The sequence below is a fragment of the Pteropus vampyrus genome, unplaced genomic scaffold, assembly GCF_000151845.1.
Source record: "Pteropus vampyrus isolate Shadow unplaced genomic scaffold, Pvam_2.0 Scaffold126, whole genome shotgun sequence".
Taxonomy (NCBI): domain Eukaryota; kingdom Metazoa; phylum Chordata; class Mammalia; order Chiroptera; family Pteropodidae; genus Pteropus; species Pteropus vampyrus.
The window spans coordinates 794,873-819,319 of record NW_011888907.1 but is presented as its reverse complement, the minus strand read 5'-3'; the positions used below and the strand labels follow the sequence as shown (position 1 = coordinate 819,319).

Sequence of the window (24,447 nt, the reverse complement as noted above, 5' to 3'; positions counted from 1 at the left end):
CGTGCATGGGGTGCACGGGAGTGTCCATGCAGTACAGCACCCATGGGCGCAAAGCCCAAGCCAGCCATTTTGGGGCCTATAGGCCTGTACGTGCATGTGAGCACCTGTGCAGGAAGGCAGCATAGGCAACCTCGGAAACGGGCAGGGATGGGCAGGCAGGGTGGGGCCAGGGTGTCTGTGATGCTAGAGGCCATCCCAGAGCAACAAACTCTGTCCCTTGTCAAAGTGGGAAGGGCAAGGAGGGCACTAGCCCCAGGTACAGGGAGGAAGAGGTCTGGTTTCAGTGTGGACTCTGCCACTAGCTTGCTGAGTAACCCTGGGGAAGCCACATCTACTGTGTAACATGTAGGCACAGGTGGATCCGGAAACAGAACTGACATTAGTGGGAAACCAGTGGAATCCCAATAAAGTCTGTTGCTTAGTTAATAGTGTTGTATTAAAATCAATTTCTTAGTTTCGATCACTGTGCATGGTTACGTGCCATATTAACATGAGAAGCTGGATGAGGGGTAGCTGGGACTATCTGTACTATCTTTGTGACTCAACTATAAATCTACAATCATTTCAAAATTAAAGGTCTAAAAAATGTACTTTATAAGAAAAAAGAGGAAGGTGACATTGGATATACACACTTGAGGTCACTTTCAGCTCTGAAGGTTGTGCCTTTGGGCCATCTGCGCCAGTGAGAGGGGCTGCAGGAGAAGCTGGACAGAGAGGGTGCCAGGAGAAGCAGAGGCCCGAAGGGCAGGACTGGTCTGGGGCAAGGAGCCAGCCGAGCCTCCATAAGGAGGAAGGCCTTGAACTGAGTCTCAGGGCCAGTCCCCACCTAGACTGGCTTCATTTCTGGTCCAGTCCTGGGACATTTGGTCCACTTGCTGTTTGCAAGGAGTCAGACCCAGCATGCCCTTGGAGAGTGCGGGGACCCACCATGGAAAGGGAGGCAGAAGGGAGGTGTGTGGGGAAGAAAGAGGCCTAGTGATGGGGCCATCCCCATCTTCCCACAGGAAAGACTGTGTTTGGGGTTCTGGGGTGACATCAGGACATGGCTATATAAGATAAAGTGTAGGTAGCAATGGGTCACTCAGTGCTACTTGGAACGTGATCGGCTGTGAAGTCCCTGTATTGGAAGGAGGACAGAGAAGACAACAAACCCACCATCAAAGGCCATTAAGCCCTAAAACCATAATATAAATGAGGCAGCTGGAGTCAGGACACTTGGTTCAAATCCCAATTCCGCCACTAAAACTGCAGTATGACCTTGGGTGACTCGCTTACCCCCAGCCTTCCTGCTTCCTCTTCTGTATAATGGAAATAAATAATATCTACCTCAAAATCATGATAAAGGATTGAGACCCGTTAAACGAAAACAGTGACACAGTAAAGTGTAGGCGTTCCTTATTTTTTTCTTTTTCTTTTTCTAGCCCATGAAAAAAATGAAAATAATTTAGCTTTGCAAACAATAGTTTTTTTTTTGTTTTTAAATGAGGGATGGTTATGTAAATCATGGCAAAGCCACGTAACAGAATGTAAGCAGCCATTTAAAATGAAGGTTAGGTAACAACATAGAAAATGATCACAACAGCATTAAAAGAAATAAACCCTTGGAGAAAAATACTGGAAGGAAATACACCAAAATACTATTAGTGTTTGGGTTAGAGATGAGTGGAGGTGGGCTTACGGTGACTTTTTCTTATTTACTAAGTGTTCTGAAAGTATATTAAATTTATAATAAAAAAGTTTATTTCATTAAAAAAAAAAAAAAACATTTCCCGAACCACCGCAGAACAATTAGGTATGACGAGCAGGAGCGTGTTGGGGCTGAGATGTACTCAGGCAGGGGAGCAGGCAGAGCCACACCAGAGGGCCGTGGGGATGGGGAGGGGTTGCTGACTGTCTCAGGCAGCTGGCCAAGCCCAGGGCAAGGCCTCTTCTGGGCCATGCTCCCGGAGCTCCAGGTCAGGTCAGACAGGAGAGATGGGCTATCCTGGAGTTTTCGGGGAAGAGTGGGGCTTGGCCACCTTGCTGCTGCGTCCCAGGGCTCTGCCTTGCCTAGCATCCTCAGGGCCAGCGCCCTGGAAGGCTCCGTATACTCCTCAGTGGGAGGGAGGGAGGGACCCAGGTCCGGGGAAGAAGAGCTGGCAGAGATGTTTGAGGCCCCTGTCACAATGGCCCCAGCTCCTGCCCACCCCATTTCATTTCCATTTCTCCCCTCCCTCCCCAGTCCTCATGGCCTGCAGGAGCAGAGCCAACCACACTGGCAGCTTTCACAAAACAACAGACTTTAATGGAAAATAGAAAGGAGGGAGGCTAGAGAAGGGAGCAAGGACAGGGCATTGTCCCTGTCGTTCTCTCCAGCCAAGCCTGGGCATTGTCTCGAGGCCATCCCTTCCCTACACGTCACAGCTCCCCGGCAAGCGGGCGGGATTTCAGTGGCCCCTTGTCCAACATGCCTGCAGTGCAATGGGTGCCTGGAGCCCCATGAGGAGGTGGGTAGTGTAACAGAGCTCAGGTGGGACAGTAGGGGATGAGGCAGCAGAAGAAGGTGTTGCTTAAGCCAGAAGGATTCCCTAAGTCCCCCAAGGAAGGGCTGTTTGTCACCTGGGTTGGGGGGCAGGGGTTGGAGGGAGTCGGTCACCTCCAATGTGGGCCTGGTACCAAGGAGAGGGGCACAGGGGTAGAGCAGGTACCAGCCTGCGAAGAACAGGTATGAACTTCGATGGCACTGTGGTTGCTGGCTTTAGAGCCCAGGTCGGGGGTGGGGAATGGGGTGCCCTTTAGTGCCCAGAGTGGTGTCTGTGGGATTGACCAAAAGTCTCCACGTTCCCAGTGTCATTCACTGCTAAAGCTGTGTCTGAGCTGAGCACCTGGTCTACCTGCCCCCCACTCCTACCCCGGACACCTGGGATCCCCTTATTTAGCCTCCTGTAATGTTCCCACAGCCACTTTCACTGCTTGGAACACAGCCCAGTCCATCTAGGAGAAAGAGAGAAGACAAGGAGTTTACAGTCACATTCCTGTGCTCTCCCCACCAAAAAGGACACCCTTCCTGGGCCCGGGCTGGCTGCTTGCTTAGCACAGAGCTAGATCTGCTATGCCACTCCAGCTGTGCCATAGAGGGACTTGGGGCAGCACACCCAGCCTCCCGGTCAGTGTTACACTCACCTGAGCATAAAGCAGGCGGTGGTCAGAAGGAAGACTAGGTCCCTGGTGGCAGAGCTGAGTGGAGAGGGCAGAGGTCTCAGGGGACAGGAAGTGCTGAGTGACGCTCACTGTGCTTACCAAGCCCTGCACCTGTGCCAAGGAGGAAGTGGGCAGGAGGGTCAGCGGAGACTCGGGATCACACAACCCCCCTGCCCGGCTGGGCTCTCAGATCTACTTCCCATAGTGACCTCACCCAGCTCTCAGAGAACAGAGGCCTTGGATCCGGCACCAGCACCCCAAAGGGTGTGGTCAAAACCAGGCCAAGGGGATGCCAGAGATGGCACAGGCCACGCTGGCATCCGAGGACCCAGCGCCCAGTTCAAGACTGCTCAGCTTCTCTTCCCTACAATGGGAGTGTGGCTTCCTGCCCGGCCTAGCTCTCCAGGTCTTGAGAGGGACAAAAATATAACAGGCAGAGGAATGCTGTATCACTATGCTGTTGTTCTTGTGACATTCTGAGCTCACAGCAGAGCCCCTGGCCCACTGGGGGAGCACCTGGTGGGGAGCCCCAGCGGGCACCAGCACAGCCTCTCCGGGGGCCTGCAGCAGGGTCCAGCAGCTCACACCCCACTCCTCCCGCAGGCGGCGCCGCAGCCCTGCGTCCAGGTAGCAGCTGCCTGGGGCGCCAGGCTCCAGGTTGCCTGCCCCAGCCGGACACACCTCAAAGAAGAGAAGTGGGAATGAGCCAGGGAGAGAGGCAAGGGCGAGGCTACAGGAGGACGGGACATGGACTTTCCAAAGGCCAAGGGCACAGGAAAGAGGTGAAGTGGTCAAGTCTTGAAGGGCAGGAAGGAAAGGACATAGGACGGCGAGAAAGGGGCTGGGTGGTAAGGGGCTGGGGCCCCTCGGGTTGGCAGATCAGAGATTTGGCTGGAAGGAGCTTAGAGGAAAGGATTAAGGGCTCCGAGGCTGGGGTCTAAATCCGCGCTTTTCCTGAGGCCAGATGCTTTGAATAGCTTCTGCGTCCCTTGCCCTGGGCCTTCTGCTCTCTTGCTCAAATGTACCCCTTTCTCCAGAACCCAGGAACACATCCTGCAGAGTACCAACTCGTGAACTTTCTATACCAGCAGCTCTTAACTTAGAGTCCTGCAAATGTCCCAGATAGTGAGCTAATTATAGTCGGATAGGAGGCTGTATGTTCCTGAGGAGACAATCCAAACTCTTCTAAGATTCCTGATCCAGAAGAGGCAAGGCCATACAGCTCTGATTCTCAGTGGATGGGTGGGTTTGCCTGTCCAGGCCAAGGCCTCTTAAGCAGGCCGAGCTATGAGAGATTTTCACCAGCTCAAACAGAGCGGGAAGCACCTTGGGCAGACAGGGACTGGCAGAGGCAACAGGAAGAGATACCCAAGGAATACCTGAGGAGGTGAATGACAGCATTGTGACCAACTGGCCACCAGCGAAATCCACTCCTTCAGCTAGGACCTCAACAATTGTCCCCAGGCTTAGGGCTCAGGGATCTAAGACTGGGCCATGGGGAGAGGGGAGGCTGGTGAGCCAGGTGGACCCTAGGGTAGCCCCAGGCCAGTCCTAAGGTTCCTTTGCCCCGGAAGTTCAAGTCCATCCTGGAGCTAGAGCAGTGTTTCCCAGGCCACCCATTAAGAGTACGCCCCTCAGACCTTCCCCATGAGTCATGGGGTTTGGCCGTATGGGACTGCCCACATCGGGCCACACCCAGACTAGACAGGGCCATGCGTGTATGAAGGGATGCTTCTGTCTGCTCCCCTCTGAGTGTTCCGGCATCTGTGGGTGCATCTACAGATCTATGTGTGTCTGTCAGTGTGTCTGTAGAGGTGCATGCCTGCGGGAAAGAGGACGGTGGTGGACAGCCATGCTGACATCTGCATGCCCGTGTGTGTGTGTGTGTGTGTGTGTGTGTGTGTGTGTGTGAGTGAGTGCGCACGCGTGCGCACACACGTGCACCTTAGCGGGGATGACACTTGGTAGATGTCTTTTTCCCAGGACAATGAGGGCTTAACTTGACCTTGGACAACTGGGCCTGCCCTAACCTCAATGCTGACCTCCCACCTCCCCAGCCCTCTGGAGCGTCATCCTGCCTCCTGCTCACCTTCTCCTGCCCTGTCCCTCCTTCAGCCTGGTCAAGTCTCCCTCCACCTGCCGGGAAGACTCCCTCAGCCCTTACTTGCCAACACCTCAAGGTAGAGATGATGAAAAGGGGAGCAGCAAGCAAGCATCTCAGACGGGCTTCCCTTTGCCCATGAAGGGGAGGCTGCCTGCCTCCAGGAGGAGCGCAGGGTAATGACCTGGGGGGAAACAGCCATAAGCTCAGGTCCCAGCACCACCACTCAGCCTCAATTTTCTCATATGCAAAACGGGAAAGCAGCAGTACCAACCTCACGAGGCGGTTGTTTGTGACAATTAAGTTAACTGAGATAACGTACCCAGGGGCCTCCGCACAGTGCCTAGCCTGCGGCAGCTCCTGCTTTCATGTCATCATTAGCTCATGCCTCGACCCTCTGCTCTTTCTGTGTGCCCCACTGCATGACTCATTAGGTCCCAGTCTGCCTTCTCTGCACCTGCCTGTGTGAATCGAGGCTGCCAGCTCACCTGAGGGGGTGGGGGGAGCACACAAGGTGCATACTCAGACAGGGAGAGAGCTTCTGGGGCCGGGAGCCCCCACTGCCAGGGAGCCTGAGAACTGTGCAGGGGAAGGGGAGGGCTCCCGGCTCCCTCCTCACCATCTGGAGAAAACGGCGGATGCGCTGGGCGTCCTGTGCCCGGAACACATGCCACACGGTGCTGACCTGGCTGCCTGGAGACCAGAGCCCCTCCCCGTCCAGGCCTGAGAAGAAATCTGAGGGAGAAGACAGCTCAGGAGAGCCCAGGAAAGGCAGACACAGCACCTCCCATCTGCAGCTTGTCCCCTCCCCTGCTTCCGGCCGAGGACCCACCTTTCTGCGCCCGGTGCCAGGCAGGCAGGGGGGCTTCAGCGCGTACTAGGACACTGACAAGGTCAGTCACCTCCACACAGAGGTTCTTGGTCCCCAGGTGCCCACGGTGTGGGCTTACACCTGCATGGAGGTAGAGAAAGGACAGCTGGGAACAGACCCCAGGACCTTGGCACAGATGCACATGTGCTCAGAGGTTATAGAAATGGGGGGCGGGGCACAGAAGTCGAGTGGGCACTCACCATAGGCTGCCCACAGCTGGGGCTCCAGTGGACGCAGAGCAGGGCCCGGGGGGAGGTAGGAAGCCAGGTTGAGTTTCCCATGTTGGGCACAGTACTCTGGGAGGGGCAGGCTGGCGGCCAGGTTCTCCACCCTGTGAGAGAGGGGTCATGCCCAGCAAGCTCAACCCAGGCCACCAGAGACGTCATCAAAGCCCCTCACTACTGGGGTAACTTCCAGAGGCAAGTGCAGACTGCCAAGGGTGATGAAAAGGGTAAGGAGGAGAGGAGGGACGACAAGGGACCGGGCAGCGACTGGAAGGGAGGGCCAGCCCATGTACCATACACACCTGCTGATGTCCTCGTCCCCCAGAGATCTGTGCAGCAGGAGGACCGAGCTCTCAGCTGACTTTGGGCGAACTAGGCAGGGACACAGAAAGGCCATTGCCCATGGAGGAACCTCCTTGGCCCTGAGGCTCTGCCCCCGTGGCAGCAACAGAGTCCCGTTTCTGCCCTGGGCTCTGCTCCCAACTGCCCCAGGGTCACTCTAGGACTCTGCTGCCACCTGGCTCTGGCTCCCAGCTCCTTCTAGCCCCCACCAAAAATACTTACTCTCAGGCCGGGAGAATCCCTCCCAGAATGCCGCACTGCCCAGGCTTATAGGCTGGGGAGGCCCCAGAGGGTGCAGCGCCTGCACCTGGCCTCCAAGCGTTTCAAGAGCTTCTGTGCCCCACAGGTTGCCTTGCAATGTCCTCTGAATCCCTGACACCAACACGGGCTGTAGTGGGGAAATAAATGAAGACATGGGAAGAATGGATGGGCTGGGACGTGTTGCAGGGCGGACCAGAACAGCCCGGAGACCAGGCCCTGCTGCCCCTTCTGGGTGACAGGCCAGGTCTGCCTGGGCCTAGTGATCAAGGCCCTGAGGGTAGGCCAGGCCATGAGAGCGGGAAGTGGGGAGGTGAGGAGCCTCACCTGGCCCTGCCTCCAGTGCTCTTGGAAGAGGTGGAAGCCTCGCCGAGGCCTGGGCTCGTGCAGCCACAGCAAAGCCCCGGGGGGAGGCAGCTGGGGCCGCACCGGCGAGAGTGGCAGGCCCAGGCCTTTGCGCAGGCCCGGCCCAGCCCGCAGCCCTGGCCCCAGGGCCTTCTCCTGGATCTTCCGTTCCACGACCTGTGCGATGATGCTGTCCAGGATGTTGGTGATGCGGTCGTCCTGTGGGGAGGGGGGCGTGGAGGGCAGGAGAGCTCAGGATCCCCTGGACCCCCAGGGAGGGCCCACCCAGCCTCTACTGCCAGGCCCCCAGCCCACCATCCTCCCCCTCTGCCCCTACCCCCACACCCTTGCTCACACTGGGCAGGGCAGGAGTGACGGGGGCAAAAGCCATATGTATCCGCTCATGCCCCAAGCAGAGTTTGACAGCAGTGGAAGCCAGCAGCTCACAGAGAGAGGGACAAGGCAGGGGCGCTCGGCCAGCACGGTCCTGTGTCGGGGTCTCTGTGGAGTCCGGAGCCTCTGCCAAGGAGAACAACGGTGAGGGCTTCACCTTCCTCTGGAGGCTCCTTTGCCCACGTGTTCTTCCCTCCACTCCCGGCCGAGCCTGCTCTCTCCTCACTGGCATTGCCCGGCACAACTCTACTCTGGCTGCCCTCACCTCCTACCACCAGCTTCCCCGCTGGCAGCTCCAGAACGTCCCCAAAGAGGGGCTTAGAACGGGGTTCTGGCTGGAGAGGGGTTAGGAGGCTTATCCTAGGTTTTATTTAGATTTGTTTTCTCTGGAGCGACTTGAAAAGAACAATGGCGATTGGGGGACGAAGGGTGGCTAAAGCGATTTCAGTCTCTCCTGAATGTCCCCACCCTGGCCCAGCACCCTCCACACACCTGAGTCTGAACGAGGGGCAGTGGCCCACTCACCCTCTTTGATGTCCTTGGTCCTGTTGGTGTCCCCGTTGCAGGAAGGCTGTGGAGCTGGGGCAGTTGTCTCCGTCGACCTCTTCTGCTAAACCCATCCACCACCCCCCAGTCCAACCAGAGATTTTAAAAATGGCAAACACAACTCAATCCAATTTAACCCACATGTATTAACAACAGATTTTTGTGAGTCCTAAAATCACGTTTACAAGGAGCAAGATGTTATATGATATAACATTAGGTAGGAAAAACTTGTTCTGGGAGGGGCAGGCTGGTGGCCAGGTTCTGGAATTCTATCTGGTATGGTCTAAAGTATACAAAAATAGACTTGAATAAATATATAGGCAAATGACTGCTGTCAAAATGATCATGGTGGTGTCATACGCCATTGTCATTTTCTTCCTTATACCTGTTTGTATTTTTCAAATTCTCCACCACGAGTATCTAGCATGCTGTCCGGCATACGAAATGCATTCAATAAATGATTTCTTGAATAAATGATTTTTATCATAAAAACACGAGCTTCATAAAAGCTGTACAAAATGCACGTTGAACACCTGCTACGTGTTAGATGCAGAGAATGCTGACAAGGTAGGCAACGGTCCTCCAGCGAGAACTGGTGCCTGGGGCGTGGAGAGACAGGACACGCCAAGGAGCAGCTCTAGAATGATGCAGCAAGTGCTAAGCCGGAAAACGCACAAAGTGGGTAGGAGCTCTGGGCAAGCAGAGCGAGGACTTCTGCTGGGTGTGGGGCAGGTGGGAGTAGAAGCTAGTGCTGGCTCCGTGGATCTTAAGCCTCAGGGGCGTGGGGGAAGTAGCCTGATTTCACCAAGCCTCTATGTCTCTCTTGATTCCCATCAAAAGAAAGGGGCCAAACCTGGCCAAGGTCAGTAATTTGCAGACACGCTGCCCGATACTGGGGCCCACTGGCTAGGGCTTTGTCACCTGTCCCATGCTTCTTACCTGCTGGCCTCCATCCCCAGGGGCCCACACCTGGGCATCAGCTTGGCAGGGACAGTGCCCCCGGATCTCAAACTTGCCCCAGACCTGGTGCATTGCAGTGCTCAGTTCTGCCAAAGCTGGAAGGGAGGAAGGGAGATGGAGTTTGGCTGTCAGCACAGATAGAAGGCCACCTTGTGCTGCTTGTCCTCACCAACCAGGAGGGCACAGCACTGGGCTGAGGGACACCCAGACAGGAATCTGTTCTCCCCCAGGACTCACCCCCTGCTTGCCCCACCTCCTCCAAGATGGCTCACCTTGGCTGGAGACAAACTGGGTGAGCCTCAGGGAAGAGGCGCTGTGCCCAGACTCCTGGGCACACTCCTCCGTGGACTGCTCTGGAGAGCCTGTGGGATAGGAAGGTCAGGAAATCAAGGTAAGCACAGGTTAAGGTCAAGGAAGAAGAACAAGGGCATGATATCTAAATCAGGGACTCGACAAACTGTAAAACGTCGGCTTTCTGGGGCGCCAGGGTTCAACCGTGACATAGTATACTTTGCTTGCAGAAGGCAGAGCCTTTAATATGCTGATACGCATTGCAAGGCTCCAAAATGATCATGTAGAATACAGTGTTCCAAACATTTCTGACCCCGAAAATCTTTTCTGGCCACGTCTACTGGAACACTGGGAAATTTCAAGACCTCAGGTGGCCGAGTCGACCCACGGGAAAAAAAAAGCTGAGAACTGTGAAAAGAACAGGACTTGGAATCAGAAGACCAGAGTCTAAATCCTGGACCCAATACTTACTAGCTGTATGACCTTGGACAAGTCACTTAACCTCTCTGAGTTTTTCTTATCTGGAAAATGGAGGCAAAAATACCCACCTCACGGTGTTGTAAAGGTTTAAAAGGTACAAGCTGAGCAAAATGGGAGGCATAGAGTAGGCACTCGACTCCTTTTAAGGGTAGGCAAGGACACAGGTGTGGCCCTCTGACCTGGGGAGAGGGAAAGGTCTGCTCTATGGGGCATTGGGCAGTGGCAGCTGAGGCTGAAGCTGAGGCTGGGGCGGGGGAGGGAGGCTTTCTTGGGAAGAGGCAGCCAAGAAATGGCCACAAACTTTAGAGCAACCCTCCCTTCCTGCCCTCCCACCCTCGGCCCCCAGCTTCCTTCTTACCTGCTTTCTCACTGACCCTCCCAGCGCCTGCCTTGCGACCACAGGCCACACACAGCCGGTGGCTGCAGCGAGGGCATCTCCAGTGGGTGTTGAAAAGTCCATGGTGGCAGCGGCTGCAGCAGCCTGCAATGGCCTGGTTGTCCTCTATCCTGGCTGGCCCCTGGCCTGCTGACCACGGGAGAGAACAAGGTCAGAGGAGGCTCGGGCCACGGGCCCCTTTCAAGGTCCTTATGTAGGAGGACTCTAGGCAGGGCTGGGGAAAAGCAGGAGCAGTTTCTACTGAGGGGCCACCCCAGAAAGGAGACGGCCCCCTCACAGATACCCCCACTTACTCAACAGTCCCTGGAAAGAACCTCCCACCGCACCCCTGTCTCCAACAAGCCTTCCCAGGGACAGTGCAGGCTCCATCTCCCGGGTTCCTGCCCTCTCGGCTCTGAATTACGAATCTAATCTACACAACTTTCAGTACGTTTCTTCACCCACACGCTCCCTCCAGAGGGAGCTTTCTCCAGGGGACTTCGTATCAGAAGAGGAAACCTTGGGAGGCCATCCCTTTCCTCACCCGGAGTCTCAGACGAGGCTCTCACTGGTAGGTGCAAGATTGCCAGTGAGCAAGTGTTCATTTACTCATTCAACAGACACCTTGTCCTGTCCCCGGCTGGGGGCTGGGATTCAGCGCCAATCAGGACTGGGCGCTTGCCCTCCCAGTGCTCACATTCCAAGGGGAGATGGACTTATAAACATGGCAATGGTGATGGCAACACAGGGCGAGTGCTGGGGTGTGAGAATGAGACGCAAGGCTGAGGGCGGGGATGGTGCAGGCCGGTCCACGAATGAGCCTGAGTGATGAGTAAGTTTTCATTCACCAGGTAGAAAGGGAGGAGAAGGGCCTTCCAGACAGAAGGAACAGAGGGTGCCAAGGCCGTAGGGGATGGACAAGCCCAGTGAGCAGAGAAGGATGTGAGGGCCAGACTGTGATGCCGTGTACCGGGAATCCAGGCTCAGGGAGTGGCAGGGGCTGATGAAAGGAGCTGAGACAGGAGGGAGCCACCACTGGGCCTCCACCAGGAGGGGTGGACCACAGGCGTGTTTTTTCGAACACACTGCTCTCGAGGTGCCGTGAAAGGGATGCGGGAGGGAGAGCCCGAAGCCATAAGGACTTCGCAGTCTCAAACATCAGCCCAAACTCTACCAGCCTCCTAGGGCCCGCGAGCTTCGCCACCCAGGAAGCCTTCCTCACGCGCCAGCCCCCAGGGAGCTGCCCCGCCTTCCACTGCTCTCGCAGATACTTGGCACTCAGTCTTGTTTCCCCAACAGGCCCAAGAGCTCCTGGGCTGGACCAGATTTTACACATTCCCATCCCAACCCCACCCCACCCCCCCACCCCCCGACCCTGGCCAGAAACTTCAGAAAGCATGATGACTAAGAGCCTTAGCCAGGAATAAGGGCAAAGCAGGGCAGCAGTTCTCCTGAGCTGGAGGCAGTGCAGGTGGGAGGGAGGGCCCCACACTCTGCAGGCCCCGTGCTCCTCGCGAAAGCACCAGGACCTCCTGGGAGGCTGAATGCCTGGGGATCCTGCTCACCTTCCCGCTGTGCCCAGCCCAGGGCTTCCCGCTCTCTGCGCAGCAGACGGCACAGTCGGTCCCCCAGACCACTTAGCAGGTGCTTGGCGAGGCCCACACTGAGACCAGCCTTCGGGCCAGACCCTCCCCCCTCCTCCGAGCTGGCTGCCAGGTCGTCCTCCTGCTGCTGCTCCCCTCCTAGAGACAATCTAGAGACAGGGCAGAGGAAAGTGAGAAAGGTGCCCCGACCGGGAGGCTATGGGGGCGTCCGGGGGCAAGGGCTCACCTCGGCACTTGCTGGGAGTGGCAGGCTCGCCCTCCCACCTCTCCTGCCACCTGGGCGCAGCTTTGGCACTGAGGGGTGCCTGCCGGGGTAGCTGAGCAAGGAGCACCCTGATGCCCTGGGTCCTGGAGGCTGGTCCTGCCATCCTGGGGTCCTGAGGAGACAACGCAGCTGGTCAGGAGTCTGGGCCTCAGGGCTCAGGCAACCTTCAGGCCGTGGCTTAGCGACCAGAGGTCCTCAAGCAGAACCGGCCCAGCCCCAGGCCCCGGCCCAAGAGGCCTGACCTGGAATCAGTGAGAGTGGACCGGGCAGCTAGAAACATCACCAAAAAGGCTATGCGGGGAGCTCGGCAATGCTGACATGACTGACGGGCCGAGAGGAGGGGTCTGGTGTGCTGAGCCCAAGGCCGGGGCAGCTGGGGTGATAGTCCTGACCCAAGCACAGGATCCAGCTAGTATAGACTTTGGATAGCTCAGCCATGGGCTTAGCGATGCCACTGGCTGCGTGACGGTGCAAGGAGACAATCCCAACGTGGATGGAGGGCACCGGAAGGTGAGAAGGCTGGAGAGTTTCAACACAGGCCACAGGTGCAGTAACCCAAGAAGGCAGAGGGGCCAACAGCTTCCCAGCCCAGGCACAGGCCTGGAGAGCGTGGACAGACCCATGCCAGGTGCAGGGTGCTTGGGCAAGGCCATCAGGAGAGTCCAGATCCAGGCCCAGCAGTCGCAGTCCAGGGGGCTGAGAAACTGAGGTGATCGCGAAGAACTGAGGCTGGGGCCGGCAGCACCACAGCCGTCCATGAGAGGCACAGCATGACAGAGGGGTCCAGCATGTGCCCAAAGCCCTGACACTGGCAGAGTCCAAACTGAGTTTCCATGATCCAGCTGGCTAGGAGACAGGTGTTTGTTCCTGAGGCAGGACAGGGGTGCTTCGGGAGAAGCATTCCCCAAGACGGGATTTGTAATACAGACAATCGTGAACATTTATTGAGTGCTAAGTGCCGGAAATTCTCCAAAGCCTTTTGTGTAAATTATATCATTTAATCTTTGCAGCAGTCTTTATGAGGTAGGTGCTGTCTTTATCCCCATGTTATAGATGAAGAAATTGAGGCACAGAGAGGCGAAGCAACTAGCCCAAGGCCACACAGCTACCAGTCAGCAAAGCCAGGACCCAGGCACTCTGACTCCAGAGCCCAAGCTCTGAACCATGTCATTACACTGCCACCAACACACCATGGCTTGGGAGGAGGCAGACGGAAATAGAAGCTACTTGCTAGAAGGCTCTGGTCTGTAGGTGCTGAGGAACTCTCAAAGGATACTGGGTACGATTTACTCATAAAGCACCAGCTGACCTCTTTGCGAAGCCTAGTTTTGGCTGCCCCTCCCAAGTAGGGCCCCTTGCCCCCTTACCTCTGTGGTCATCTCGGTGTTCTGCCTCTGCCTTGTTCCGCAAGGATGAGTCCAGGACCTCCTGCCAATCTCTGGCCCCCCGCCCTGCACCGCCTGGGAAGGACTCAGGGGGGCGCTTGGCAGCTGGGCTACCCTCCACCCCCTGGACCTCAGGGCTGCTTGCCCTCTTGAGGGCACGAAGTGGGACAGCCAGGCTTTCCTCGTCCTCAGGGCAGACACTTGGGCACCCGAACTGCTCAGAGTGTCGCGTGAGCCATGTCTTCTTCAGTTTGGTGTGGTGGCTGGGCAGGCAGGCCCTGAGACCCAGGGCCTTGTTTGCTTCTTCGCTGGATTCACGGGGCTCCCTGGTGTCCCCCTCCAGGCCCTCCTGGCACTTCCCACAAGGGCCTTCATCTCCAGCAGGTGTGTGGGATGAGTAACAGCCCACCTGGGTGGTAGGAGGCCCAGGAGAGGGGCATCTTGATGTGGCTGATGACCCCAGCTGGCACCCAAGGCCCCCGCTCCCAGGTATGGTCCAGACGTTGCCAAGCGTATGAACCAGGCCTGGGGGACAAGTGGGCCAGGGGGTCCGGGGAATAGTATCTGGATGCCCCAGGAGAAGTGGGCAAAGATTCTGATGCCTGCTGAGGCCTGTCTCTCTATCCCTCTGGTGGAATGAAGGACATTCTGCCTCCCTATTTCTCTGGAGAGGCCCACTAGGGGCTGAGCCCAACAACCCAGGTTCCGCAGTTGCCAAAGGCTCCTTTGCCAGCCTGAGAATGCTCGGATCCTTATGGTAAAAACCCTAAAGAGAGAAGAAAGGATTAAGCTAGCACTGACTTTGTTCCCAAGGCTTAAAAGAACAAACCGATAACCAGCAGGTGTGCATCCGTACGGCCTTAAGGGTTGTGAAAACTACAGAACTCATGTACTGATTATTAGGCACTGCTCCTAAACGTCACCCCCATTGTACTGGCCACCCCCAGGTCATCCCCCAGGATTTCTCAGATCTCCCCACAATCCAGCAACTAAAGGGGTAATATCTGGCACAGCCAAAGGTAGCCTCCAGGGTCTATTCAGATTGTTTGATGCCCTGTACTATACTGGTTTTAAAATAATTTAGATCTCATCCCTTCAGCATGGGGGTCACCTGTGGAGGAGATGCCCTGGACACAGGCCAAAGGGCTACCTGTATGTTCCTTTCCCAGTTAGAGGGCCTAGTCTGCCTCCCACCTTCCCAGGACAAGACCACATATTCTGAGGTCCCAGTTCCCAGGGCCTTGTTCTGAGTGGACAATGGGTAGGTCAGTCCCTGAAATGGCCCGAAGGCAGGGGAGGCCTAGTGAGATGGAGATGCTCAGAGGAAGGACTCTGTCTGAGCTGACAGGCTCTTCTACCTGGGTGCTGCCTTATCTTCTCGTCAGAATGGAAGGGTAGTGTGGTATGGCCCTGGCAGAGCTGCTCGAGGACCACTGTGTGGCCTGAACTCCAGGTATACGCTCTGTTCCAACACTCACCTTGCTGCCTAAGCTGAAAGCGGAGGGCACTTTGGGCTGACCCCCGGAGTACATCCAAGGGTGCGGGGCCAGAGGCCAGTCACATGGACGCTCTTGGGGCAGGCCGGACACTAGGTAAGGTGGCAAGTAGGTGGGCACCCAGAAGGGAGCTCGCTCCAGGATCTTGGTCTCCAGAAGGAAGGGGCAGTGCAAGGGCCGGAAGGCCACAGGATCACTTTTTGGATGGCCACCACTATGCTCAGGAATCAGAGGGCCATAGCGAGGTGGACATGCTGACCCACAGAATGCCAGTGGATGGGTGAGCATCGCCTCCTTCCAGCGCAACCCGTCCTTGCTGCCCAGCCAGCTGGCCTTCCTCTCCCCATTCCGGGGACCTTCACCCTCCACCAGTGGGAGCATGTCTTTGGGGCCATGGGGGAAGCCAGGGGGAAACCAGGAGTCTGGGGTGCTCAGGACACCCCTCCAGAAGGGAGCAGGCTCTCCCAGGCACAGTGCCCCACGGTGCAGGCCATCTCGTGGCAGGGCATCTGACTCCCGTTCCACGATGCCGTTCTCAGGGGCTGTCTTCTCCCAGGCTGGAGTGTCCTTCAGGAAGCTGGGCATACTCTCCATCGCTCTCCTGCCCTCATGGGGCTCTCCCAGAGGGGGGTCCCTGGAGCATAACCACCAAAGCATGAGCTTCTTAGACCTGCCCCAGTACCCTACCACCTGGTAGAGAGTGAGCACCGCCCTGGCAATACCAAGGTGGCTCCAACCAGAAAGGCAAGTGCCAACGCACAGCTGGGCTCCATGCTGACTGCCCACATGTGACTCGAGGACCCGCCTGGGTGGTATGATGCATGTAGAAGGTCACCCCTTGCCCCAAATACCTGGGATTTGCTAGCCCTTCTGCTCCTGGGCCAGAGCCCCTTAGCAGAGCCTGCTATTTCTGGGATGCCAGGCTTCCCTGACCCTAAAACTTGGATACAAGCCATGGTGAAGGACAGGAAGCAAGAACCCAAATGATGAGCTCGGTGGAAGACACCGCACTGGGGAAAAGAAGGCTGGACTCTGGCTCTGACTTGGTCATCGATTATGTCACCTTGGGCAAGTCATGTCACTCTGGTCCTCAGTGAGCCATTGTGTAAATCAGGGCTTGGAAAGCGGCAGTCTCAGAGGCCTCTTCCCACACTGCAGTCTGGTTCTGGGGATGCTGCCTGCCCACCCCCACCCCTCAGCCACACCCAGACTTGTAGGGGTGAGAAGGGCAGGCAGGGCAGGCGGGAGTCACTGGGGAAGCCGCCAGACACGGCTGTGGGCTGCTATCGCTCCGCACACCTGCGCGGCCCCGTCTCTGCCTCTTTCCAGCGCTCTACAGTTTCTGGGTTTCTGAAGCAGAGTCCCAGGACAACTGCTGGGGGCTGGGATCTCCACCGCGCTCACAGGGGAAAGAGTGAGCCAGCACAGGAGAAGAGGATTAAGAGGCTTCAGCTGGGATGGGTCAAGCTACCCCTGTCCAGCCAGCAGTGCCAGGGCCATCGGCGGCTGCTGTAACTGCAGCCTTTCGGGGAGGTGGGGTGGGGGGAGGGAAGGAGGCGGGGAAAGCGGGCTGCGCCCCAGAGAGAGGCAAAGGAGGGAAAATTGAACTTGTGTGCAAAGGACCGGTATGACAGGTGGCACCAGAGCCGCAGCGCTCTCTCCGCGTGCCCCCTCGGCCGACTGGGTGAAGCCCCTGAAGGGAGGTGAGGGAGCCGAGACAGGACGCTCGGGTTTTCTGGGGCCACCGCTCCGACGCGGTCCAGTCCCGCAGGGCCCCCTAACTTTCGGATGTGTGGCCCAGCCCAGAGGAGCACGGAGAGCTCGCTCCCTGCTGCGGCTGGGGCTGAGCTCGGAGCGTCCCCAAAGGCGCGCGCCTGGCTCGCCCTCTTGGCGCTTACCTGGGCTTCACCGGCCGGGCGCAGCGCGGGCGGAGGCAGTCGGCGGGGCTGGCGCCGGAGTCCCGCTCCCCATGGGCTGGCTCTTGAGCCTCGCGGCCGGCGGGCGAGGACTTGTTTCCCCGCGCTCCGTGCTCAGCGAGCTGGCGCTCTCTCTCCCCCGGGGCGGCGGGGGTGCTCTAGGGCCGCAGGTTGGAGGGGTCGGACTCCGGGATCTGCAGGATGCGGCACACGGCGCGGATCGGCCGCACCAGCTTCTGGGCCAAGGCCGTGGGTTGCGCCATGGGACGCGGAGACTCCGTGCTGCGCCGCGGGGAGGGCCGGGCCGGGGCTAGGGAGCGGTGCCCCCCGGAGGGAGAGAGGGAGCCGGGCCGGGGGGAACGCGCGCCCCGGGTCGGAGATGGCAGAGTGGGGGGAAAGGCCGAGGGGCCGGGGGAGGGGGTCGTGCCTGAAAGAGGGGCCGATCCCGGGACCCGAGAGAGAGGCACCAGGGAGCGCGCAAAGGGACGCGGCGCGGCTAATGGAAGGAGATCGCGGCGGAGAGCGCAGCAGGACCTCTGATCGCCATCGCCAGACGCGCAACTGAGCGTGGGGAAGCTGCTCCGCCGGTTTCCTCCTCCAGCACCCTGCGGGAAACAGGAGCCCGTGATTCGGCGGCCCCGCCTGGGCCTGCCCCCTCCCGGGCCCCGGGGGCTTCCGCCAACGCCCCGGCGATGCCACCGGCTGCGCACGGGGAGAATGAGCCCTTTGTTCCCCCTCCCCCCCGCGGCACCCGGGCGCCTGCCGAGAGAGGCTCCCCCGGGGGCAGCGTGCCAGCTTCCCAGCCGCCCCACCCTCCCGTGGGCCCGGCCCCGGAGCCTGGCAGGCGGGCAGCACCCCCACTATAGGTGCCAAGCCCGGGAACTGGAGCAAAGGGCGGGAGGGGCCAGACCAGGCCACGGTGGGGTGGGGTGCCCCCTGGGGTGCTAGGGCAGGCGGCTGGGAGGGGACAGTGCCAGAGCTGGCAGGGGCAGTCGGGTTCTCACGGGTCAGTGATGGGCGCTCTGACCCATGCCAGCCGGCCCTGTGCCTGCTGGACCACTTGCCCCTGGTCCTCTCCAGCTCTGGCACATGGGCACACCCACTGGCTGTGTCTGCCCTGCCTCCTCCTCACCTGGCCAAGCTGCTCTTCACCTTCTGACCCAAGCCCCTTCGCAAGCCCCCTCCCAGGGGCCAATGGCACAGTGCCCTTCGTCAGCAGTTCTGGGAGGGCCTAGGCTCTAGTCTGTCCCGGCTCTACGGGCCTCTTTTCACCAAGTGTCTGGAGAAGAGGTGGGACCCGATTAGTGCCACCACCTGCTCCAGCCTCACGAATTCGTTCTGGGGGGTCTGCCACATCCCCATTCCTAGTATTCCCAGGCCCAGCACTGGAGAGGAGCCCATGGGAGTGGCTCCTGGGAGGGAGCAGAGAGGAGGAAAGGAAATGGGAAAGCAGGGCACCCTCCACCCGAGGAAGCATCCCGGCTCCTCTGCGGGGGTGGTTCCAGAGCACAGACACAAACAGACAGATTCAAACACACACAGACAGATTCAGACACACACAGAAACCCACACGCCCAACGGGTGCTTCCCTTCCCCTCAGGCACCCACCTCCCACCCCGCGACTCCCCTGAATCCCTGTGGAAGCCATCCTTGGCCCGCCTTCACCCAGACCAGGACAGAGGCAGCAGCACCCTACCCACCCCGTCCCATCGAAGGGATGAGTTCTCGGATGCCTGGTCTGGTCCCAGATCACACCATCATCCCTGGAGAAGGGAGCCATGAAGAGCTGGGAGGGAGCCTTCCTCCCAGGAGACTGGAGAAGAAGCAGGGGCTCTTTCAGCAGCTGAGGGGAAGAGGAGAGGTGGGGAGAGGAGGGGACCTGAAGGGGCTGGCCTCCCCTGGCAGGACCTGGATCAGGTTGGCGAGGATTCCCCGGATTCCCTCTGCCCCCTCCCCCCCCCCCCCCCCCCAGAGGGCGTCTGTGGCCAGGCAAGCTGGTAGGGGTTGTTTACTTGACTGAGTTATTAACACTCCTTCCCCCAGCTCCCCTGAGGGGTGGCTGGACCTGAGTGTGCCAGGGACAATGCTTGTGAAGGGTCTATCAGGACTGCAGTCCTCAACCCCCAAGCCCCCAAGCCCCCAAGCCCCAGCCTCCTGCTCCCAGGCTGGCTCCAGGGTACAGATGGAGGCTGGGGTGTGCCTGTGGTCCCCCATCTGTGTCCTCTGGCAGTCAAAGCTTGTGGGAGAGTCTGGGGGGGAGATTCCTGTGGCTTGGGGCCTAGAACAGGCTGGGCAGGGTAGAGTGGGAGCCTGGGCTGTCTGGGGCCCTGAAGGCCTGTCACTGTCATCCCCAGAGGGGATGGGGACTGTCCCAGGAAATTAGGACAGACACTTCTCCCCAACCCACTCCAGTTGTCATGTCTGCTTTGTCAGGTCACAGTCTCTGGACTAGACCAGGAGACAGACTTCTGAAATGCCCAGGGGGTCCTGGGAGTGCGGTGGGCGAAGAAGCGCCTTTCCACCCTCACCCAGCTCCCCAACCTGCTCCACAGACCACGCCACAGGCCCACAGAGCCCTGGTAGCCGGCTCTTCTGTGCCTGAGGACGGAGAATAGCTGAGGAGACACACAAAAGACACAAACACAGAAGGGAAGCCACATATTGCGTGGACACAATGCTGGATTCATGGACAAAGGCAAGCTGACCAGCACCCCCAGACACGCGTGGGCTCACTCAGCCCCACGCGGACCCCTCAAGCACTGACGCACACATACACACGCACACTCACTGAGACACACATTCATGCTGACAAGCACAGCAGCACTCACGAGTCAGCTGCCCTCACGCTGTCCCCAGAGCCCCTTACCTGGGCAAGCACAGTGCCCCTCGGGTGGAGCAGCCCCCTACCCGGGGGAGGGTAGCAGGCAGGGGCGGGGGAAGGAGCCCCGGAGAGTCAGGCCAAGCTGCCACTAATCCGGGCGGGGAGAGGGGGGGCACCCACGTCAGAGCGGGGACTGCCGGGTGGAGGGCATCTGAGGACATCCCCTCCCACACACGCGGCCGTCTGGGCACCTAGCCCTACTTCCCCAGCCCCTCTATCCTTCAGACAGCTGAGGCCGGCCTCCCCCCCACCCCACCCCCCAACCTTGTGGCAACGCCTGGGGCGGGGGCATGGGGGAGGGGGAAATACCGGGGAGAATTCTCCCAGGACCTGGGGGGAAGGGAGAAGAAGGGAAGTGTGGAGAGGCTGTTGGAGCCAGAAGGAAGCTCTGCAGCAGATGCCCCCCTCCTCTCGTGCCCACCCACCCACCCACATCCCTGACCTAATTCCTCTTCTCAGTCCTTGCCTCCCCAACGTCCCTCCCCCTTCCCCCCAACCTCCCCTTGGGGCAATCTAACCACTGGGTAGAGAAAGCTACCTCATTCTGCCCTGGCTCAGGACCTTCTGCCTAGCAACTCCAGCTCTGGCCCCCAGGATTTCTGGGGCAGCGGGCATCATCCTCTTGCCGGGCTTCTATCCCCTACCCAGCTATTGGGCATCCCAGTCCCTGATGCTGGGCAAGGGACAAGGGGCAAGGGCCGAGTGCTCATCTCCTCAACCCCCTCAAGGGTAGGGCGGTGCCAGCCAATACTCCTGGGCCAGGGCTGTATTGAAACAAGGGGCTACACTGCCGCCACCCAGAGCGGCAGCTAGAAATTCAGCAGCGGCGGGGTGGGGGGTGGGCCGTGCATATGGAGGTCAGAGTCGAGGAGGAGGACCAAGACATGGAGGGGCTACAGGCAGAGAGGGGCTGAGAGGCAGGGAGAGAGAAGACTCCCCTGAAAGCTCCGGAGGATGATGAAGTGGTGGGGAGGAGGGGAAAGGGACTTAGAGGCAATGGAGAAGTCCTCAGAGGCAGGAAAGGTGGATGGGGAGGCTGAGGAGTAAGACCAGGGCCCAAACCAAGCGGGACCGGGACGTGGGCCAAGCAGAGGTGTGTGCTTCTGAGGAGGCTGGCCTAGGCTGCTTTATCTCCTTACCCAGTGCCCAGCATGGAGCCTGGCACATCTGTGCTCCAGGCCAGTTGGAAGGGCAGCCCAGCCCTGATCCTGCCTGGGGCGGCAGTGGGCACACTAGTGGATAATGGAAGGCTGGGGGCCATGGGCAAGCCAAAGCACAGCTTAGCCTTCCCTTAGGGGCCAGACCAGAGAGAGTGAAGCCTGGGCCAGGAGCCCCATGGAGAGGGCGGCAGTGCTGGCAGATGCCTAGTGATCCTCAGAGGGACAGGGCAGGCTCTGAGGGAAGCCCAGTCCGCACCCAGGGCCCCAGCCTCAGGAGCACGTGTGTGTTTGGCCAGGAATGCCCCAGAACTTGGAATTCTCCTCACCCCGTCCTCTCTGGTCCCAGATGTCTTGGAGCCCATAGAACTGCAGCAGCCATTCTTCAAACATGTGTCACAGAGACCCTGGCATTTTTCAAGGCTCTGTGATGGGCACCAAAGAGATTCAGGGCACAAAGACAAAAGCGTGACCCTTCCTGTCCTGGAGATTTACTCACTCACGCACTTGCCATTTTACCAGCAAACACTCACTGAGGACTCCTAGGTGCCGGGCCCTGTGCTGGACCCTGCGGGGTGACTCCTGGAGTCAGGCATATTAATGACTACGAGGCATTCCTAGTCCCGCCCTGGGGAAGTCTGGGGGTGGGGCGGGGGCTTCATGGAGGAGGTGGGCGGGGGCTTCATGGAGGTGATGCTTGAGCTCAGAGTTTAGAGGGTAAGTGGGCCTTCACCACCAAGCCACACATGGACAACAATATTTCGCTTTGGCTAAATCACCATTTGTTCCGGCTGAGACACAAAAGTAGATATGCTAGTCTGTTCTTTATGGAGTTATAGTCCAGTGGGGGAGAAAACACAATGTGCTCAAGGCAAAACCAGAAGTCAGCACAGGAACAGAGATGGCATGGTCTTGGATGAGCACTCATCTCCAAGGGAGCAGGGGGAGTGATTACAGATGTGAGGAATGTGAGGGGACGTAAGGTCTGAGTGGGCTTCGAAGGGCAAATAGGACAGTGAATGGGGTGGAGGAGAAAGAGCATGTCAGGGGAACAGCATGGAGCCACGCAACAGTCCAGGTTGATGGAGGTAGGGAACACGAAGCAATTTGGGTGTAGGGGAGGCCAGCTGGGAGGGGAGGGGAGAGCGATGGGCACAGCACAGCCCATACTGTCATGTGCCAGAGGTGAGCAGGTCAGAGATCAGGAGCCTTAGGAACTCAAGGGGTTGGCAAGTCAGGGAAGGCTTCTTGGAGGAAACAGGTCTGTAAGGAAGGCCGATACCAGGTGGGAGAAAAAGACGGGAGGGCCGGAGATTCATTCAGTAGAGCAAAGGCCTGGAGGCTGAGGCTGGGATGAACGTGATGTGCTCAGGAGACAGAAATAGGAGCAACAAGGCTGAAGGCGGGAGTTGTAGGGCCGCCGGGCCAGCGAAAGGCTGGGGGGTAAGGTAGGGATCATGGACATAAGACAGCATCTCCCATTCAGCCCAGGGAGCCTAAGCGACTTTGCTGCTCACTCTAAGGCTCCATCCTAGGAATGAAGGTCGGTGAAGCCCAGGTCCCACGGAAGCTCCCTTGCCCCTGACAATTTCAGGCCTCCCTGCAGCTCCCCCTCCCTTGGAGTTTTTGCTTCATTTTGCCCCATTCATCACATGCTCGCTCCTGTTTTGTTCCATCAATTCAGAAGTGTGGATCCCGCCATGCCACCTTGACCAAGGCCACTTCGGGCAGGCTTGCATCAGGAGACGGGGCCCAATCCATGTGCAGCACAGTTGCTTTACCTCTCTGAGTCTCAGTTTTTCCATCTGTGAAATGAATATAATCCCTGACAGGCTTTTCGGGAGGACTCAAGGGAATCATCTCTGCGAAGCGCCCAGCACAAGGTCAGGTGTACACCAGTGTTCGATATATGCTAGTCTCCTTCTCGCTTCCCAGACAAGAAACATGTCACTTACTTTAGTCCTGCACAGCAGTTAAGTACACTTACTCTGGAGTCAGACACACTGATTCAATGCCCAATTTTTCCACTTACTAGCTCTGTGACCTTGGGCAAATTACTTGGCCTCCCGGTCTCTAGTTTCCCATTTATAAAATGGAGAGTATAATAATAGTACATACCTCATGAAATTGTTGTGAGGATTAAATTAATATATGTCAGGTGCCAAGAGCAGCACCTGCTGGGGTGGTCACGTTCCAGGTGCTATAGCCATTACTAGACTCTGCATCGCTAGTATCTGGCGAAATGCCTAGTACCTGGTAGATGCTCAATAAACGTTTTCTGAATGAATAAATGAAAAGGATAAGGCTATACCACGATGCAAGGGAACACCAAGAGACTAAGTCACCGAACACCAAGATGTGAGGAGCTAAATCACTCTGGCAGATTAAGTGCCTCCCCCAAATAAAATCCAGATAATCCCCATGCCAAGAGTTAATCCATGCTCCTCATGTCACTCTGGGTTACCACCCCATCTCCCCTCTTCCCACTCAACACTCTCACCCACCTTTTTGCTTAATCAAAAGCAAGAAGGAAGAGCAGGCATGGGGGTGGGAGGGAGGGAGCAGCTCTGGGTGAGACCAGCATCCAGGAGCAGGAGAGGACAGAGCCTGACTGGCTGTCCCAGGATTAGGGTAGGGGATGGAGTGGAGCCAACCCAGGCACAGAGCCTGAGTGGCAGAACACTGGAGCCTGCATGGATGGAGCAGGCTGAGGACCAATGACCATGAGCAGCAGGGAAAGCCATCGGAGGCCAGGCCAGAGTTCTACACAGTCCCTCCAACCAGCCAGCGGCCAGTCCCCTGCAGGGCAAGGCTCTGGCCAGCCTCCGAACCCCACCCTCCTTGACCTGGAAGCTGGGGGCAGCCCAGACCCTGGCGGCTGCTGCCCTCTCACGGCCACTCTGCAGAGGTGCAATACTCTCAATGTCATCTGAGTGTTTTAAGGAACTCAATGCCCCTGAGCTGCCTGGAGATCCCTGCAGGCCCATGGAGAAAGTGGGCCTCCCAGGCATAACCTGTACATAGCACCACCAATGCCCGATCCCAGATCATCATGTTGTCCCAGCCCCGACAACACCTTCCCTCCCACTGGCTTCTCTACCTATCATACAATGCATCTTCCAGTCAAGGCCAATCCCACCTCCTCCTGACTAGTCTTCTGAGACTCTAACATCTCTCAGGGCTAGTCCCCCACTCTCCCTTCTGTGTTCTCAGGGGTCCCCAAGGGCTTTCTGTGATAGCACTTGCCACATCGTAGTTATTTGTCAATGGCTATCTGCTCCAAAAGACTAGTCCCCTCTAGCAGTCTGTCTATTCTTCGGCCCTCCTCCTAGGCTGTTTAATGTGTGCTGTGAGGACTAGGGATAAAAACCAGGAG

The 24,447-nt window shown here is 58.0% G+C and overlaps 1 protein-coding gene across 3 annotated transcripts; it reads right to left on the bottom strand.

Annotated features, from left to right (window-relative positions):
* Positions 1-2,016: 2,016 nt before the first annotated feature.
* HR (HR, lysine demethylase and nuclear receptor corepressor) lies at positions 2,017-17,638 on the bottom strand. 3 transcript variants are annotated; one of them, XM_023534515.1, is made up of 19 exons: positions 17,016-17,638; positions 15,100-15,751; positions 13,604-14,387; positions 12,198-12,348; positions 11,933-12,120; positions 10,350-10,517; positions 9,493-9,582; positions 9,200-9,315; positions 8,240-8,321; positions 7,677-7,840; positions 7,304-7,540; positions 6,941-7,106; positions 6,679-6,748; positions 6,353-6,483; positions 6,114-6,233; positions 5,901-6,016; positions 3,697-3,861; positions 3,163-3,291; positions 2,017-2,973 (listed from the first exon to the last, which is right to left on the bottom strand). In XM_023534515.1, exons 2-19 carry the CDS (start codon positions 15,709-15,711, stop codon positions 2,911-2,913), a joined length of 3,552 nt encoding a protein of 1,183 aa, XP_023390283.1. In that variant the 5' UTR covers positions 15,712-15,751; positions 17,016-17,638; the 3' UTR covers positions 2,017-2,910. The 3 variants fall into 3 exon arrangements, with proteins under 3 accessions (XP_023390283.1, XP_023390282.1, XP_023390284.1); XM_023534514.1 differs by having other exon boundaries at positions 8,240-8,324; positions 10,350-10,514; XM_023534516.1 differs by having other exon boundaries at positions 10,350-10,514.
* Positions 17,639-24,447: the final 6,809 nt, after the last annotated feature.